Source organism: Callionymus lyra, chromosome 1 (genome assembly GCF_982586985.1).
Source record: "Callionymus lyra chromosome 1, fCalLyr1.hap1.1, whole genome shotgun sequence".
Lineage (NCBI taxonomy): Eukaryota > Metazoa > Chordata > Actinopteri > Syngnathiformes > Callionymidae > Callionymus > Callionymus lyra.
The window spans coordinates 1,294,134-1,310,783 of record NC_141818.1 but is presented as its reverse complement, the minus strand read 5'-3'; the positions used below and the strand labels follow the sequence as shown (position 1 = coordinate 1,310,783).

Below are 16,650 nucleotides of genomic sequence, written 5' to 3'. Positions count from 1 at the left end.
AGCAGAAACAGAGCAGAAACAGAGCAGAAACAGAGCAGAAACAGAGCAGAAACAGAGCAGAAACAGAATAGAAATAGAATAGAAACAGAGCAGAAACAGAGCAGAAACAGAGCAGAAACAGAGCAGAAACAGAATAGAAACAGAGCAGAAACAGGGCAGAAACAGAATAGAAACAGAGTAGAAACAGAGTAGAAACAGAGTAGAAACAGAGCAGAAACAGAGTAGAAACAGAGCAGAAACAGAATAGAAACAGAGCAGAAACAGAGCAGAAACAGAATAGAAACAGAGCAGAAACAGAGTAGAAACAGAATAGAAACAGAGCAGAAACAGAATAGAAACAGAGCAGAAACAGAATAGAAACAGAGCAGAAACAGAATAGAAACAGAGCAGAAACAGATTAGAAACAGATTAGAAACAGATTAGAAACAGAGCAGAAACAGAATAGAAACAGATCAGAAACAGAATAGAAACAGAGCAGAAACAGATTAGAAACAGATTAGAAACAGAGCAGAAACAGAATAGAAACAGATCAGAAACATAATAGAAACAGAGCAGAAACAGAGCAGAAACAGAATAGAAACAGATCAGAAACATAATAGAAACAGAGCAGAAACAGAGCAGAAACAGAGCAGAAACAGAATAGAAACAGATCAGAAACATAATAGAAACAGAGCAGAAACAGAGCAGAAACAGAGCAGAAACAGAATAGAAACAGAATAGAAACAGAGCAGAAACGGAGCAGAAACAGAGCAGAAACAGAATAGAAACAGAATAGAAACAGAGCAGAAACAGAGCAGAAACAGAGCAGAAACAGAGCAGAAACAGAATAGAAACAGAGCAGAAACGGAATAGAAACAGATCAGAAACATAATAGAAACATAATAGAAACAGAGCAGAAACAGAGCAGAAACAGAGCAGAAACAGAATAGAAACAGAATAGAAACAGAGCAGAAACAGATTAGAAACAGAGCAGAAACAGAATAGAAACATAATAGAAACAGAATAGAAACAGAGCAGAAACAGAGCAGAAACAGAGCAGAAACAGAATAGAAACAGAATAGAAACAGAGCAGAAACAGAATAGAAACAGAGCAGAAACGGAATAGAAACAGAATAGAAACAGAATAGAAACAGAGCAGAAACGGATGGTTTCACTTCCTGACTCTGTGTTCAAAATAATCTTTATTACTTCCTTCACTGTCTTGACGAGAAGTTGTGTTTTTGATCAACATCCAGAGGTTCCAGTGAAGATCCAGATGTTCATCAATGTTGTGTTTGTGTCCAGCTGTCACTCAGGATGTCGTCAGACGGCGACGCCTCAAAGAAGCTCAGAAGCTCAGACAGTCGTCTGAAGAGCAAGAAACCTCCGAGTCTGGTCATCGCCATCCCTGACCCCGAGGACGTCATGGAGGCCACACAGGTGAGTGTGTTGATGTTCTAAACACCTGCAGCAGGTGAGATGTGTTGATGTTCTACACCTGCAGCAGGTGAGTGTGTTGATGTTCTACACCTGCAGCAGGTGAGATGTGTTGATGTTCTACACCTGCAGCAGGTGAGTGTGTTGATGTTCTACACCTGCAGCAGGTGAGATGTGTTGATGTTCTACACCTGCAGCAGGTGAGTGTGTTGATGTTCTAAACACCTGCAGCAGGTGAGATGTGTTGATGTTCTACACCTGCAGCAGGTGAGTGTGTTGATGTTCTACACCTGCAGCAGGTGAGATGTGTTGATGTTCTACACCTGCAGCAGGTGAGATGTGTTGATGTTCTACACCTGCAGCAGGTGAGATGTGTTGATGTTCTAAACACCTGCAGCAGGTGAGATGTGTTGATGTTCTAAACACCTGCAGCAGGTGAGATGTGTTGATGTTCTTCACCTGCAGCAGGTGAGTGTGTTGATGTTCTAAACACCTGCAGCAGGTGAGATGTGTTGATGTTCTACACCTGCAGCAGGTGAGATGTGTTGATGTTCTAAACACCTGCAGCAGGTGAGATGTGTTGATGTTCTACACCTGCAGCAGGTGAGATGTGTTGATGTTCTACACCTGCAGCAGGTGAGATGTGTTGATGTTCTAAACACCTGCAGCAGGTGAGATGTGTTGATGTTCTACACCTGCAGCAGGTGAGATGTGTTTATGTTCTACACCTGCAGCAGGTGAGATGTGTTTATGTTCTACACCTGCAGCAGGTGAGATGTGTTTATGTTCTACACCTGCAGCAGGTGAGATGTGTTTATGTTCTACACCTGCAGCAGGTGAGATGTGTTGATGTTCTAAACACCTGCAGCAGGTGAGATGTGTTGATGTTCTACACCTGCAGCAGGTGAGATGTGTTGATGTTCTACACCTGCAGCAGGTGAGATGTGTTGATGTTCTACACCTGCAGCAGGTGAGATGTGTTGATGTTCTAAACACCTGCAGCAGGTGAGTGTGTTGATGTTCTGAACACCTGCAGCAGGTGAGATGTGTTGATGTTCTAAACACCTGCAGCAGGTGAGTGTGTTGATGTTCTAAACACCTGCAGCAGGTGAGATGTGTTGATGTTCTAAACACCTGCAGCAGGTGAGATGTGTTGATGTTCTAAACACCTGCAGCAGGTGAGTGTGTTGATGTTCTAAACACCTGCAGCAGGTGAGATGTGTTGATGTTCTAAACACCTGCAGCAGGTGAGATGTGTTGATGTTCTACACCTGCAGCAGGTGAGATGTGTTGATGTTCTACACCTGCAGCAGGTGAGATGTGTTGATGTTCTGAACACCTGCAGCAGGTGAGATGTGTTGATGTTCTGAACACCTGCAGCAGGTGAGATGTGTTGATGTTCTGAACACCTGCAGCAGGTGAGATGTGTTGATGTTCTAAACACCTGCAGCAGGTGAGATGTGTTGATGTTCTAAACACCTGCAGCAGGTGAGATGTGTTGATGTTCTAAACACCTGCAGCAGGTGAGATGTGTTGATGTTCTACACCTGCAGCAGGTGAGATGTGTTGATGTTCTAAACACCTGCAGCAGGTGAGTGTGTTGATGTTCTAAACACCTGCAGCAGGTGAGTGTGTTGATGTTCTAAACACCTGCAGCAGGTGAGATGTGTTGATGTTCTACACCTGCAGCAGGTGAGATGTGTTGATGTTCTAAACACCTGCAGCAGGTGAGATGTGTTGATGTTCTAAACACCTGCAGCAGGTGAGATGTGTTGATGTTCTAAACACCTGCAGCAGGTGAGTGTGTTGATGTTCTAAACACCTGCAGCAGGTGAGATGTGTTGATGTTCTAAACACCTGCAGCAGGTGAGATGTGTTGATGTTCTAAACACCTGCAGCAGGTGAGATGTGTTGATGTTCTAAACACCTGCAGCAGGTGAGATGTGTTGATGTTCTAAACACCTGCAGCAGGTGAGATGTGTTGATGTTCTAAACACCTGCAGCAGGTGAGATGTGTTGATGTTCTGAACACCTGCAGCAGGTATTGAAGTAACTATTGATCCTCTGAGGACACTTTGAATAAAACTTCATCTTAAAACTCATGAAGCTTTAAACCATCTTTGATCTTCAAAGTGTTCCTCAAGGAAACATCTGAACACAAACCAGTATCGATGGATTTAAAACTGATCCTCGAGCAGATTCTTCACTTTCAAACCAGATCCAACAAGTTAATGTTTACACCTGCCTTTAAAATAGCTCACCAGGTGTGTGTTGGTGCAGTTTAATGGTGTGTGTTAGTGCAGTTTAATGGTGTGTGTGTTAGTGCAGGTTGATGGTGTGTGTGTTAGTGCAGGTTGATGGTGTGTGTGTTAGTGCAGTTTAATGGTGTGTGTGTTAGTGCAGGTTGATGGTGTGTGTGTTAGTGCAGGTTGATGGTGTGTGTGTTAGTGCAGGTTGATAGTGTGTGTGTTAGTGCAGGTTGATGGTGTGTGTGTTAGTGCAGGTTGATAGTGTGTGTTAGTGCAGGTTGATGGTGTGTGTGTTAGTGCAGGTTGATGGTGTGTGTGTTAGTGCAGGTTGATAGTGTGTGTTAGTGCAGGTTGATGGTGTGTGTGTTAGTGCAGGTTGATGGTGTGTGTGTTAGTGCAGGTTGATAGTGTGTGTGTTAGTGCAGGTTGATAGTGTGTGTGTTAGTGCAGGTTGATAGTGTGTGTTAGTGCAGGTTGATGGTGTGTGTTAGTGCAGGTTGATGGTGTGTGTTAGTGCAGGTTGATAGTGTGTGTTAGTGCAGGTTGATAGTGTGTGTGTTAGTGCAGGTTGATGGTGTGTGTTAGTGCAGGTTGATAGTGTGTGTTAGTGCAGGTTGATGGTGTGTGTTAGTGCAGGTTGATGGTGTGTGTTAGTGCAGGTTGATAGTGTGTGTTAGTGCAGGTTGATAGTGTGTGTGTTAGTGCAGGTTGATGGTGTGTGTTAGTGCAGGTTGATGGTGTGTGTTAGTGCAGGTTGATAGTGTGTGTTAGTGCAGGTTGATAGTGTGTGTGTTAGTGCAGGTTGATAGTGTGTGTGTTAGTGCAGGTTGATGGTGTGTGTTAGTGCAGGTTGATGGTGTGTGTGTTAGTGCAGGTTGATGGTGTGTGTGTTAGTGCAGGTTGATAGTGTGTGTTAGTGCAGGTTGATGGTGTGTGTGTTAGTGCAGGTTGATAGTGTGTGTTAGTGCAGGTTGATGGTGTGTGTGTTAGTGCAGGTTGATAGTGTGTGTGTTAGTGCAGGTTGATAGTGTGTGTTAGTGCAGTTTAATGGTGTGTGTGTTAGTGCAGGTTGATAGTGTGTGTGTTAGTGCAGGTTGATAGTGTGTGTTAGTGCAGGTTGATGGTGTGTGTGTTAGTGCAGGTTGATAGTGTGTGTTAGTGCAGGTTGATAGTGTGTGTTAGTGCAGGTTGATAGTGTGTGTGTTAGTGCAGGTTGATGGTGTGTGTGTTGGTGCAGGTTGATAGTGTGTGTTAGTGCAGGTTGATAGTGTGTGTGTTAGTGCAGGTTGATAGTGTGTGTTAGTGCAGGTTGATAGTGTGTGTTAGTGCAGGTTGATAGTGTGTGTTAGTGCAGGTTGATGGTGTGTGTGTTAGTGCAGGTTGATAGTGTGTGTTAGTGCAGGTTGATGGTGTGTGTGTTAGTGCAGGTTGATAGTGTGTGTTAGTGCAGGTTGATGGTGTGTGTTAGTGCAGTTTGATGGTGTGTGTGTTAGTGCAGGTTGATAGTGTGTGTTAGTGCAGGTTGATAGTGTGTGTGTTAGTGCAGGTTGATGGTGTGTGTGTTAGTGCAGGTTGATAGTGTGTGTTAGTGCAGGTTGATGGTGTGTGTGTTAGTGCAGGTTGATAGTGTGTGTTAGTGCAGGTTGATAGTGTGTGTTAGTGCAGGTTGATAGTGTGTGTTAGTGCAGGTTGATGGTGTGTGTGTTAGTGCAGGTTGATAGTGTGTGTTAGTGCAGGTTGATGGTGTGTGTGTTAGTGCAGGTTGATGGTGTGTGTGTTAGTGCAGGTTGATGGTGTGTGTGTTAGTGCAGGTTGATGGTGTGTGTGTTAGTGCAGGTTGATGGTGTGTATGTTAGTGCAGGTTGATGGTGTGTGTGTTAGTGCAGGTTAATAGTGTGTGTGTTAGTGCAGGTTGATGGTGTGTGTGTTAGTGCAGGTTGATGGTGTGTGTGTTAGTGCAGGTTGATGGTGTGTATGTTAGTGCAGGTTGATGGTGTGTGTGTTAGTGCAGGTTGATGGTGTGTGTGTTAGTGCAGGTTGATAGTGTGTGTGTTAGTGCAGGTTGATAGTGTGTGTGTTAGTGCAGGTTGATGGTGTGTGTGTTAGTGCAGGTTGATGGTGTGTGTGTTAGTGCAGGTTGATGGTGTGTGTGTTAGTGCAGGTTGATGGTGTGTGTGTTAGTGCAGGTTGATAGTGTGTGTGTTAGTGCAGGTTGATAGTGTGTGTGTTAGTGCAGTTTAATGGTGTGTGTTAGTGCAGTTTAATGGTGTGTGTGTTAGTGCAGGTTGATGGTGTGTGTGTTAGTGCAGTTTAATGGTGTGTGTTAGTGCAGTTTAATGGTGTGTGTGTTAGTGCAGGTTGATGGTGTGTGTGTTAGTGCAGGTTGATGGTGTGTGTGTTAGTGCAGGTTGATGGTGTGTGTGTTAGTGCAGTTTAATGGTGTGTGTGTTAGTGCAGGTTGATGGTGTGTGTGTTAGTGCAGGTTGATGGTGTGTGTGTTAGTGCAGTTTAATGGTGTATGTGTTAGTGCAGGTTGATGGTGTGTGTGTTAGTGCAGGTTGATGGTGTGTGTGTTAGTGCAGGTTGATGGTGTGTGTGTTAGTGCAGGTTGATGGTGTGTGTGTTAGTGCAGGTTGATGGTGTGTGTGTTAGTGCAGGTTGATGGTGTGTGTGTTAGTGCAGGTTGATGGTGTGTGTGTTAGTGCAGGTTGATGGTGTGTGTGTTAGTGCAGGTTGATGGTGTGTGTGTTAGTGCAGGTTGATAGTGTGTGTGTTAGTGCAGGTTGATGGTGTGTGTGTTAGTGCAGGTTGATGGTGTGTGTGTTAGTGCAGGTTGATGGTGTGTGTGTTAGTGCAGGTTGATGGTGTGTGTGTTAGTGCAGGTTGATGGTGTGTGTGTTAGTGCAGGTTGATGGTGTGTGTGTTAGTGCAGGTTGATAGTGTGTGTGTTAGTGCAGTTTAATGGTGTGTGTGTTAGTGCAGGTTGATAGTGTGTGTGTTAGTGCAGTTTAATGGTGTGTGTGTTAGTGCAGTTTAATGGTGTGTGTGTTACCACAGTTAAAAATAGCTTCAACTCATGAAAAACGCAGCCACAACACAAATAGTAAACACACAGAAAAACATACAAAACACAAAAAAATGCATTAAGAAACATGTATAGAAACACAGAAAAACACATAGAAAACAAACACATAGAGAATCATAGAAACACAAATAGAAAACAAACACATAGAGAATCATAGAAACACAAATAGAAAACAAACACATAGAGAATCATAGAAACACAAATAGAAAACAAACACATTGAAAATCATAGAAACAAAAATAGAAAACAAACACATGGAAAATCATAGAAACAAAAATAGAAAACAAACACATTGAAAATCATAGAAACACAAATAGAAAACAAACACATGGAAAATCATAGAAACACAAATAGAAAACAAACACATGGAAAATCATAGAAAACAAACACATGGAAAATCATAGAAACACAAATAGAAAACAAACACATGGAAAATCATAGAAACCAAAATAGAAAACAAACACATGGAAAATCATAGAAACAAAAATAGAAAACAAACACATGGAAAATCATAGAAACAAAAATAGAAAACAAACACATGGAAAATCATAGAAACACAAATAGAAAACAAACACATGGAAAATCATAGAAAACAAACACATGGAAAATCATAGAAACACAAATAGAAAACAAACACATGGAAAATCATAGAAAACAAACACATGGAAAATCATAGAAAACAAACACATGGAAAATCATAGAAACAAAAATAGAAAACAAACACATGGAAAATCATAGAAACACAAATAGAAAACAAACACATAGAGAATCATAGGAAACACAAATAGAAAACAAACACATTGAAAATCATAGAAACACAAATAGAAAACAAACACATAGAGAATCATAGAAACACAAATAGAAAACAAACACATAGAGAATCATAGAAACACAAATAGAAAACAAACACATGGAAAATCATAGAAACACAAATAGAAAACAAACACATAGAGAATCATAGAAACACAAATAGAAAACAAACACATGGAAAATCATAGAAACACAAATAGAAAACAAACACATGGAAAATCATAGAAACACAAATAGAAAACAAACACATTGAAAATCATAGAAACACAAATAGAAAACAAACACATTGAAAATCATAGAAACACAAATAGAAAACAAACACATAGAGAATCATAGAAACACAAATAGAAAACAAACACATTGAAAATCATAGAAACACAAATAGAAAACAAACACATTGAAAATCATAGAAACACAAATAGAAAACAAACACATTGAAAATCATAGAAACACAAATAGAAAACAAACACATGGAAAATCATAGAAACACAAATAGAAAACAAACACATTGAAAATCATAGAAACACAAATGGAAAACAAACACATAGAGAATCATAGAAACACAAATAGAAAACAAACACATAGAGAATCATAGAAACACAAATAGAAAACAAACACATTGAAAATCATAGAAACACAAATAGAAAACAAACACATAGAGAATCATAGAAACACAAATAGAAAACAAACACATAGAGAATCATAGAAACACAAATAGAAAACAAACACATAGAGAATCATAGAAACACAAATAGAAAACAAACACATTGAAAATCATAGAAACACAAATAGAAAACAAACACATAGAGAATCATAGAAACACAAATAGAAAACAAACACATAGAGAATCATAGAAACACAAATAGAAAACAAACACATAGAGAATCATAGAAACAAAAATAGAAAACAAACACATAGAGAATCATAGAAACACAAATAGAAAACAAACACATAGAGAATCATAGAAACAAAAATAGAAAACAAACACATTGAAAATCATAGAAACACAAATGGAAAACAAACACATAGAGAATCATAGAAACACAAATAGAAAACAAACACATAGAGAATCATAGAAACACAAATGGAAAACAAACACATAGAGAATCATAGAAACACAAATAGAAAACAAACACATTGAAAATCATAGAAACACAAATAGAAAACAAACACATTGAAAATCATAGAAACACAAATAGAAAACAAACACATAGAGAATCATAGAAACACAAATAGAAAACAAACGCATTGAAAATCATAGAAACACAAATAGAAAACAAACACATAGAGAATCATAGAAACACAAATAGAAAACAAACACATTGAAAATCATAGAAACACAAATAGAAAACAAACACATAGAGAATCATAGAAACACAAATAGAAAACAAACACATTGAAAATCATAGAAACACAAATAGAAAACAAACACATAGAGAATCATAGAAACACAAATAGAAAACAAACACATAGAGAATCATAGAAACACAAATAGAAAACAAACACATGGAAAATCATAGAAACACAAATAGAAAACAAACACATAGATAATCATAGAAACACAAATAGAAAACAAACACATAGAGAATCATAGAAACACAAATAGAAAACAAACACATGGAAAATCATAGAAACAAAAATAGAAAACAAACACATGGAAAATCATAGAAACACAAATAGAAAACAAACACATGGAAAATCATAGAAACAAAAATAGAAAACAAACACATGGAAAATCATAGAAACACAAATAGAAAACAAACACATGGAAAATCATAGAAACACAAATAGAAAACAAACACATAGAGAATCATAGAAACACAAATAGAAAACAAACACATTGAAAATCATAGAAACACAAATAGAAAACAAACACATTGAAAATCATAGAAACAAAAATAGAAAACAAACACATTGAAAATCATAGAAACAAAAATAGAAAACAAACACATTGAAAATCATAGAAACAAAAATAGAAAACAAACACATTGAAAATCATAGAAACACAAATAGAAAACAAACACATTGAAAATCATAGAAACAAAAATAGAAAACAAACACATTGAAAATCATAGAAACAAAAATAGAAAACAAACACATTGAAAATCATAGAAACAAAAATAGAAAACAAACACACACACAAACACTAGAGTTGGAATCAAACCAACAACCTCATGAGACGCTCGTGCCCATTGGTTTGAATATAACTTTATTTATAAACAGATTTTCAAATGTTTTTGTTAAATAAACACAAACATGTTGTTTGTTCAGAACATGTCGACATGAACTGTGTCTTCAGCCTCTCAGGTCGTCTCTGAAGAAACCAGAAGCTTCTGCGAGCGACGGCGTCTCTGGACTCGAAGACAGAAGATCTAAGTTCAGGCGACAGACGTCTCTGTCTCAGAGCATCAAGAGGTCAGTCTTTAACCTTTGAACCCGCGACCTCGACCTCTGACCCGCACGAGTCCGCAGGAACACGGCCCAGTGGTTCGGGGTCGGAGACGACTGCGAGTCCAAGCAGCAGGTCTGGCATCGCAAGAGTCTGCGTCACTGCAGCCAACGCTACGGCAGGTTGAAGGTTCAGTACCGAGAACCTGACACTGCCACGACCCTCGAGCAAGGCACCGACTCACCGGCAGCACCCATGATGCCCAAGGTATCGTACTCATGATTCCTGTGAAAATACTCATGATTCCTGTGAAAATACTCATGATTCCTGTGAAAATACTCATGATTCCTGTGAAAATACTCATGATTCCTGTGAAAATACTCATGATTCCTGTGAAAATACTCATGATTCCTGTGAAAACACTCATGATTCCTGTGAAAACACTCATGATTCCTTTGAAAATACTCATGATTCCTGTGAAAATACTCATGATTCCTGTGAAAATACTCATGATTCCTTTGAAAATACTCATGATTCCTGTGAAAATACTCATGATTCCTGTGAAAATACTCATGATTCCTGTGAAAATACTCATGATTCCTTTGAAAACACTCATGATTCCTGTGAAAACACTCATGATTCCTGTGAAATAATCATGATTCCTGTGAAAACACTCATGATTCCTGTGAAAACACTCATGATTCCTGTGAAAACATTCATGATTCCTGTGAAAACACTCATGATTCCTGTGAAAATACTCATGATTCCTGTGAAAATACTCATGATTCCTGTGAAAATACTCATGATTCCTTTGAAAATACTCATGATTCCTGTGAAAATACTCATGATTCCTGTGAAAACACTCATGATTCCTGTGAAAACACTCATGATTCCTGTGAAAACACTCATGATTCCTGTGAAAATACTCATGATTCCTGTGAAAATACTCATGATTCCTGTGAAAACACTCATGATTCCTGTGAAAATACTCATGATTCCTGTGAAAATATCATGATTCCTGTGAAAACACTCATGATTCCTGTGAAAACACTCATGATTCCTGTGAAAATACTCATGATTCCTGTGAAAATACTCATGATTCCTGTGAAAATACTCATGATTCCTGTGAAAATACTCATGATTCCTGTGAAAATACTCATGATTCCTCATGATTCCTGTGAAAATACTCATGATTCCTGTGAAAATACTCATGATTCCTGTGAAAACACTTATGATTCCTGTGAAAACACTTATGATTCCTGTGAAAACACTCATGATTCCTGTGAAAACACTCATGATTCCTGTGAAAACACTCATGATTCCTGTGAAAATACTCATGATTCCTGTGAAAATACTCATGATTCCTGTGAAAACACTCATGATTCCTGTGAAAACACTCATGATTCCTGTGAAAACACTCGTGATTCCTGTGAAAACACTCATGATTCCTGTGAAAACACTCATGATTCCTGTGAAAACACTCATGATTCTTGTGAAAACACTCATGATTCCTGTGAAAACACTCATGATTCCTGTGAAAACACTCATGATTCCTGTGAAAACACTCATGATTCTTGTGAAAATACTCATGATTCCTGTGAAAACACTCATGATTCCTGTGAAAACACTCATGATTCCTGTGAAAACACTCATGATTCCTGTGAAAACACTCATGATTCCTGTGAAAACACTCATGATTCCTGTGAAAATACTCATGATTCCTGTGAAAACACTCATGATTCCTGTGAAAATACTCATGATTCCTGTGAAAACACTCATGATTCCTGTGAAAATACTCATGATTCCTGTGAAAACACTCATGATTCCTGTGAAAACACTCATGATTCCTGTGAAAACACTCATGATTCCTGTGAAAACACTCATGATTCCTGTGAATAATCATGATTCCTGTGAAAACACTCATGATTCCTGTGAAAACACTCATGATTCCTGTGAAAACACTCATGATTCCTGTGAAAACACTCATGATTCCTGTGAAAACACTCATGATTCCTGTGAAAACACTCATGATTCCTGTGAAAAAACTCATGATTCCTGTGAAAACACTCATGATTCCTGTGAAAACACTCATGATTCCTGTGAAAACACTCATGATTCCTGTGAAAACACTCATGATTCCTGTGAAAACACTCATGATTCCTGTGAAAACACTCATGATTCCTGTGAAAACACTCATGATTACAGTTGAAAATAGTTTGATTACAGTTGAAAATAGTTTGATTACAGTTGAAAACACTCATGATTACAGTTGAAAATAGTTTGATTACAGTTGAAAATAGTTTGATGCTCACATAAAGATCTTCTCCACCAGATCGTGGATCCTCTCGCACGAGGACGAGCGTTCCGATGTCCAGACGAGGTTGACAGTCGTTCTCCAAGAACGCCTCAGACGTCAAACGTGACTCATGGCTTCACGTCGCTCAGCTCGGCCACGAGTCAGCGCTCGTCCTTCGCTCGCCCTCCTCCCCGCAAGAGAGAGTCCGTGGCCCGGATGAGCATCCGTGCGGCGTCCAACATCCTGAAGGTGAAGGTCACGTTGTTCTTCACGACTGGTCTTGAAGGTGGTCTCTGCTCAGGGTCGCAGTGGACTCGCCGGCTCCATCAACGGGCGAAGTTTCCCCCGAAGAAGCTTCGCTCGGCCCAGCTGGATGGAGGACGACGCCGTGGACTCTGGAGACGCCAGCGAGTCTCTGTGCTACAGCAAGGTCAGACGAGGTGAAGGTCACACTGGTGACCTCAGCACCTCCTCAGATGATCATGAGTCTCCATCCATGATGCTTCGACACGTGTGATCTGAACACGATGTTCTTCAGGGCGACATCCAGGATGGATTCTACTCTATGGCTGATGATGTGTTTGAGACGCCACCCATGTCTGCTGCCCTCACGCCTGGAGACCTGATGGACCAGAAGCTGTCCAGTCTGTGAGTCAAACACAGCATTACTATGGACCGTATGTTCAGGACTATAAGTGTCTCCGGAGCACAAGTCGCTCCAGACATAAATACATTATAAAGAAGTAAAAACATATATAAGTCGCACTGGAGTATAAGTCGCATTTTTGGGGGAAATGTATTTGATAAAATCCAAGAACAGACATGTGATCTTGAAAGACAAGTTAAAATAAAACTAGAGGCAACAACAGAATAATGTTACGTTACATGAAGTGAGAACCTGGTATGTTAACATAACATATGAAGAGTTATTCAGAGAACTATAGCATCAATAACTAACTAGTTTACCAAACCATCCGTGTAACTCCAAATAACTCTTCATCCTCGTGTCACTTTTAAACAACTAACTAACTCCGGAGGTAGAAGATGCTTCCTCTTCTACGTGGAAATGATCAACACAGGCCTAGAGCGCCCTCTGGTGGTTTAGTGTGAAAATAACATGTGAAATGATATAATAATGTGGTAATAATTTCACACATAAGTCGCTCCAGAGTATAAGTCGCGGACACACTATGAAGAAACTATAGTCCGGAAATAATAAATGTATATATTATTAAATGTATATATTATTAAATGTATATACTAATAACAGTATATAATAATAAATGTATATAATGATAAATGTATATATTATTAAATGTATATAATGATAAATATATGATAAATGTATATATTAAATGTATATAATACATGTATATATTAAATGTATATAATAATGTGGTAATAATTTCACACATAAGTCGCTCCAGAGTATAAGTCGCGGACAAACTATGAAGAAACTATAGTCCGGAAATAATAAATGTATATATTATTAAATGTATATATTATTAAATGTATATACTAATAACAGTATATAATAATAAATGTATATAATGATAAATGTATATAATGATAAATGTATATATTATTAAATGTATATAATGATAAATATATGATAAATGTATATATTAAATGTATATAATACATGTATATATTAAATGTATATAATAATACATGTATATATTATTAAATGTATATATTATTAAATGTATATAATAATACATGTATATATTATTAAATGTATATATTATTAAATGTATATAATAATACATGTATATATTAAATGTATATAATAATACATGTATATATTAAATGTATATAATAATACATGTATATATTATTAAATGTATATATTATTAAATGTATATAATAATACATGTATATATTATTAAATGTATATATTATTAAATGTATATAATAATACATGTATATATTAAATGTATATAATAATACATGTATATATTAAATGTATATAATAATACATGTATATATTACATGTATATATTAAATGTATATAATAATACATGTATATATTAAATGTATATAATAATACATGTATATATTAAATGTATATAATAATACATGTATATATTAAATGTATATAATACATGTATATATTAAATGTATATAATAATACATGTATATATTAAATGTATATATTATTAAATGTATATAATAATACATGTATATATTAAATGTATATAATAATACATGTATATATTAAATGTATATAATAATACATGTATATATTAAATGTATATATTATTAAATGTATATAATAATACATGTATATATTAAATGTATATAATAATACATGTATATATTATTAAATGTATATATTATTAAATGTATATAATAATACATGTATATATTAAATGTATATAATAATACATGTATATATTATTAAATGTATATATTAAATATATATATGTATCTTCACAGCAGGGATGCGTCTCAAGCACCGAAGGCGTCATCAGGTCTCGACAGACGTCGCGGTCGAAGAATCGCGTCTCAAGTGAAACACTTTGCGTTCGACAAACACAAGCGTTATTATGGGATGGGTGTCGTCGGAGACTTTCTGAACAGGCACTACAGGAACAGCCTCAGCAGCAACGTCAGGAAACAGTTGGACGACTTCAGCAGCCACAGGTTCGAACGAGTCCTTCATAGAAGAGACGAGAGAAACATGTGTTTTGTGTTTGCAGACCTTATTTCACCTACTGGATCACCTTCGTACACGTGCTCGTCACCCTGCTGGCCATCTGTACCTACGGCATCGCACCCGCCGGCTTCGCTCAGCACTCAAAGACTGAGCTGGTGAGTTTAGGTTATTATACCAGTTATTATACTAGTTAATATAGTTGTTATACACTTATTATACTAGTTATTATACACTTATTATACTAGTTAATATAGACGTTATTATACACTTATTATACTAGTTATTATAGTTATTATACAAGTTAATATAGTAGTTATCATACTAGTTATTATACCAGTTATTATACACTTATTATACTAGTTATTATAGTTATTATACAAGTTAATATAGTAGTTATCATACTAGTTATTATACTCGTTATTATACTAGTTAATATAGACGTTATTATACACTTATACTAGTTATTATAGTTATTATACAAGTTAATATAGTAGTTATCATACTAGTTATTATACCAGTTATTATACCAGTTATTATACCAATTATTATACCAGTTATTATACCAGTTATTATATCAGTTATTATATCAGTTATTATATCAGTTATACAACTTAAAATATCAAACTGTGTGTGAAACAAATTTAACCTTTTAATAAACATTGAATGAAATAATTCAATAAATTAATTAAATGCTTAAAAACAAGATTCAGATTGAAAAATCCACTCATAATAATGGTTTAAAATGTATAAAGTCAAATTCAACATAGGAGTAATAACTCCTTAATAATGATAATAATAATAATAATAAAATAATGTTGATGATGATAAAATAACAAACGTCTTCTTCACTGAATATCTAAGTGTTTCATCTGAGGGTCTCTGTCGCCCCCTGCAGGTGCTGAAGAACAAGGGCATCTATGAAAGCGTCAAGTACGTGCAGCAGCAGAACTTCTGGATCGGACCCAGTTCCGTGAGTGTCTCCTGAGTCTCCCCCTCAACCCCCGTGTGGACCCTGAACCCCTTGTGACCCCCTCAGAAAGACCTGATCCACCTCGGAGCCAAGTTCTCTCCGTGCATCCGTCAGGACGAGCAGATCGTGAGGCTGATCCACGAGGCCCGGCAGCAGGAGAACCAGTCGGGCTGCTGTGTTCAGAATGACAACTCTGGGTGTGTGCAGACGCTCCACACCGACTGTTCTGTATGTACCTCTGACCTCTGACCTCTGACCTCAATCACTGCAGCGTCACAGCGACGACTCGTTGAAAATTGTTGGATTACAGTTGAAAATTGTTTGATTCTAGTTGAAAATTGTTGGATTATAGTTGAAAATTGTTTGATTATAGTTGAAAATTGTTGGATTATAGTTGAAAATTGTTGATTATAGTTGAAAATTGTTTGATTCTAGTTGAAAATTGTTGGATTATAGTTGAAAATTGTTTGATTATAGTTGAAAATTGTTGATTATAGTTGAAAATTGTTTGATTCTAGTTGAAAATTGTTGGATTATAGTTGAAAATTGTTGGATTACAGTTGAAAATTGTTGATTATAGTTGAAAATTGTTGGATTATAGTTGAAAATTGTTGATTATAGTTGAAAATTGTTGGATTATAGTTGAAAATTGTTTGATTCTAGTTGAAAATTGTTGATTATAGTTGAAAATTGTTTGATTATAGTTGAAAATTGTTGGATTATAGTTGAAAATTGTTGGATTATAGTTGAAAATTGTTGATTATAGTTGAAAATTG

General features: G+C 36.9%; 1 protein-coding gene across 2 annotated transcripts in view; it reads left to right on the top strand.

Moving 5' to 3' along the window:
- LOC148087335 (inactive rhomboid protein 2-like) overlaps positions 1-16,650 on the top strand; it is a 48,217-nt gene that overhangs the window by 9,123 nt on the left and 22,444 nt on the right. The window contains exons 2-11 of one of the 2 annotated variants that reach the window (XM_087787238.1): positions 1,285-1,419; positions 9,860-9,975; positions 10,033-10,216; positions 12,282-12,494; positions 12,547-12,675; positions 12,784-12,893; positions 14,688-14,891; positions 14,948-15,059; positions 15,800-15,874; positions 15,941-16,102. In XM_087787238.1, the coding sequence (XP_087643364.1) occupies positions 1,297-1,419; positions 9,860-9,975; positions 10,033-10,216; positions 12,282-12,494; positions 12,547-12,675; positions 12,784-12,893; positions 14,688-14,891; positions 14,948-15,059; positions 15,800-15,874; positions 15,941-16,102 (1,428 nt within the window). In that variant the 5' untranslated portion in view covers positions 1,285-1,296. Of the gene's footprint in view, positions 1-1,284; positions 1,420-9,859; positions 9,976-10,032; positions 10,217-12,281; positions 12,495-12,546; positions 12,676-12,783; positions 12,894-14,684; positions 14,892-14,947; positions 15,060-15,799; positions 15,875-15,940; positions 16,103-16,650 lie in introns of both variants that reach the window. The other variant, XM_087787230.1, reaches the window with a different exon arrangement.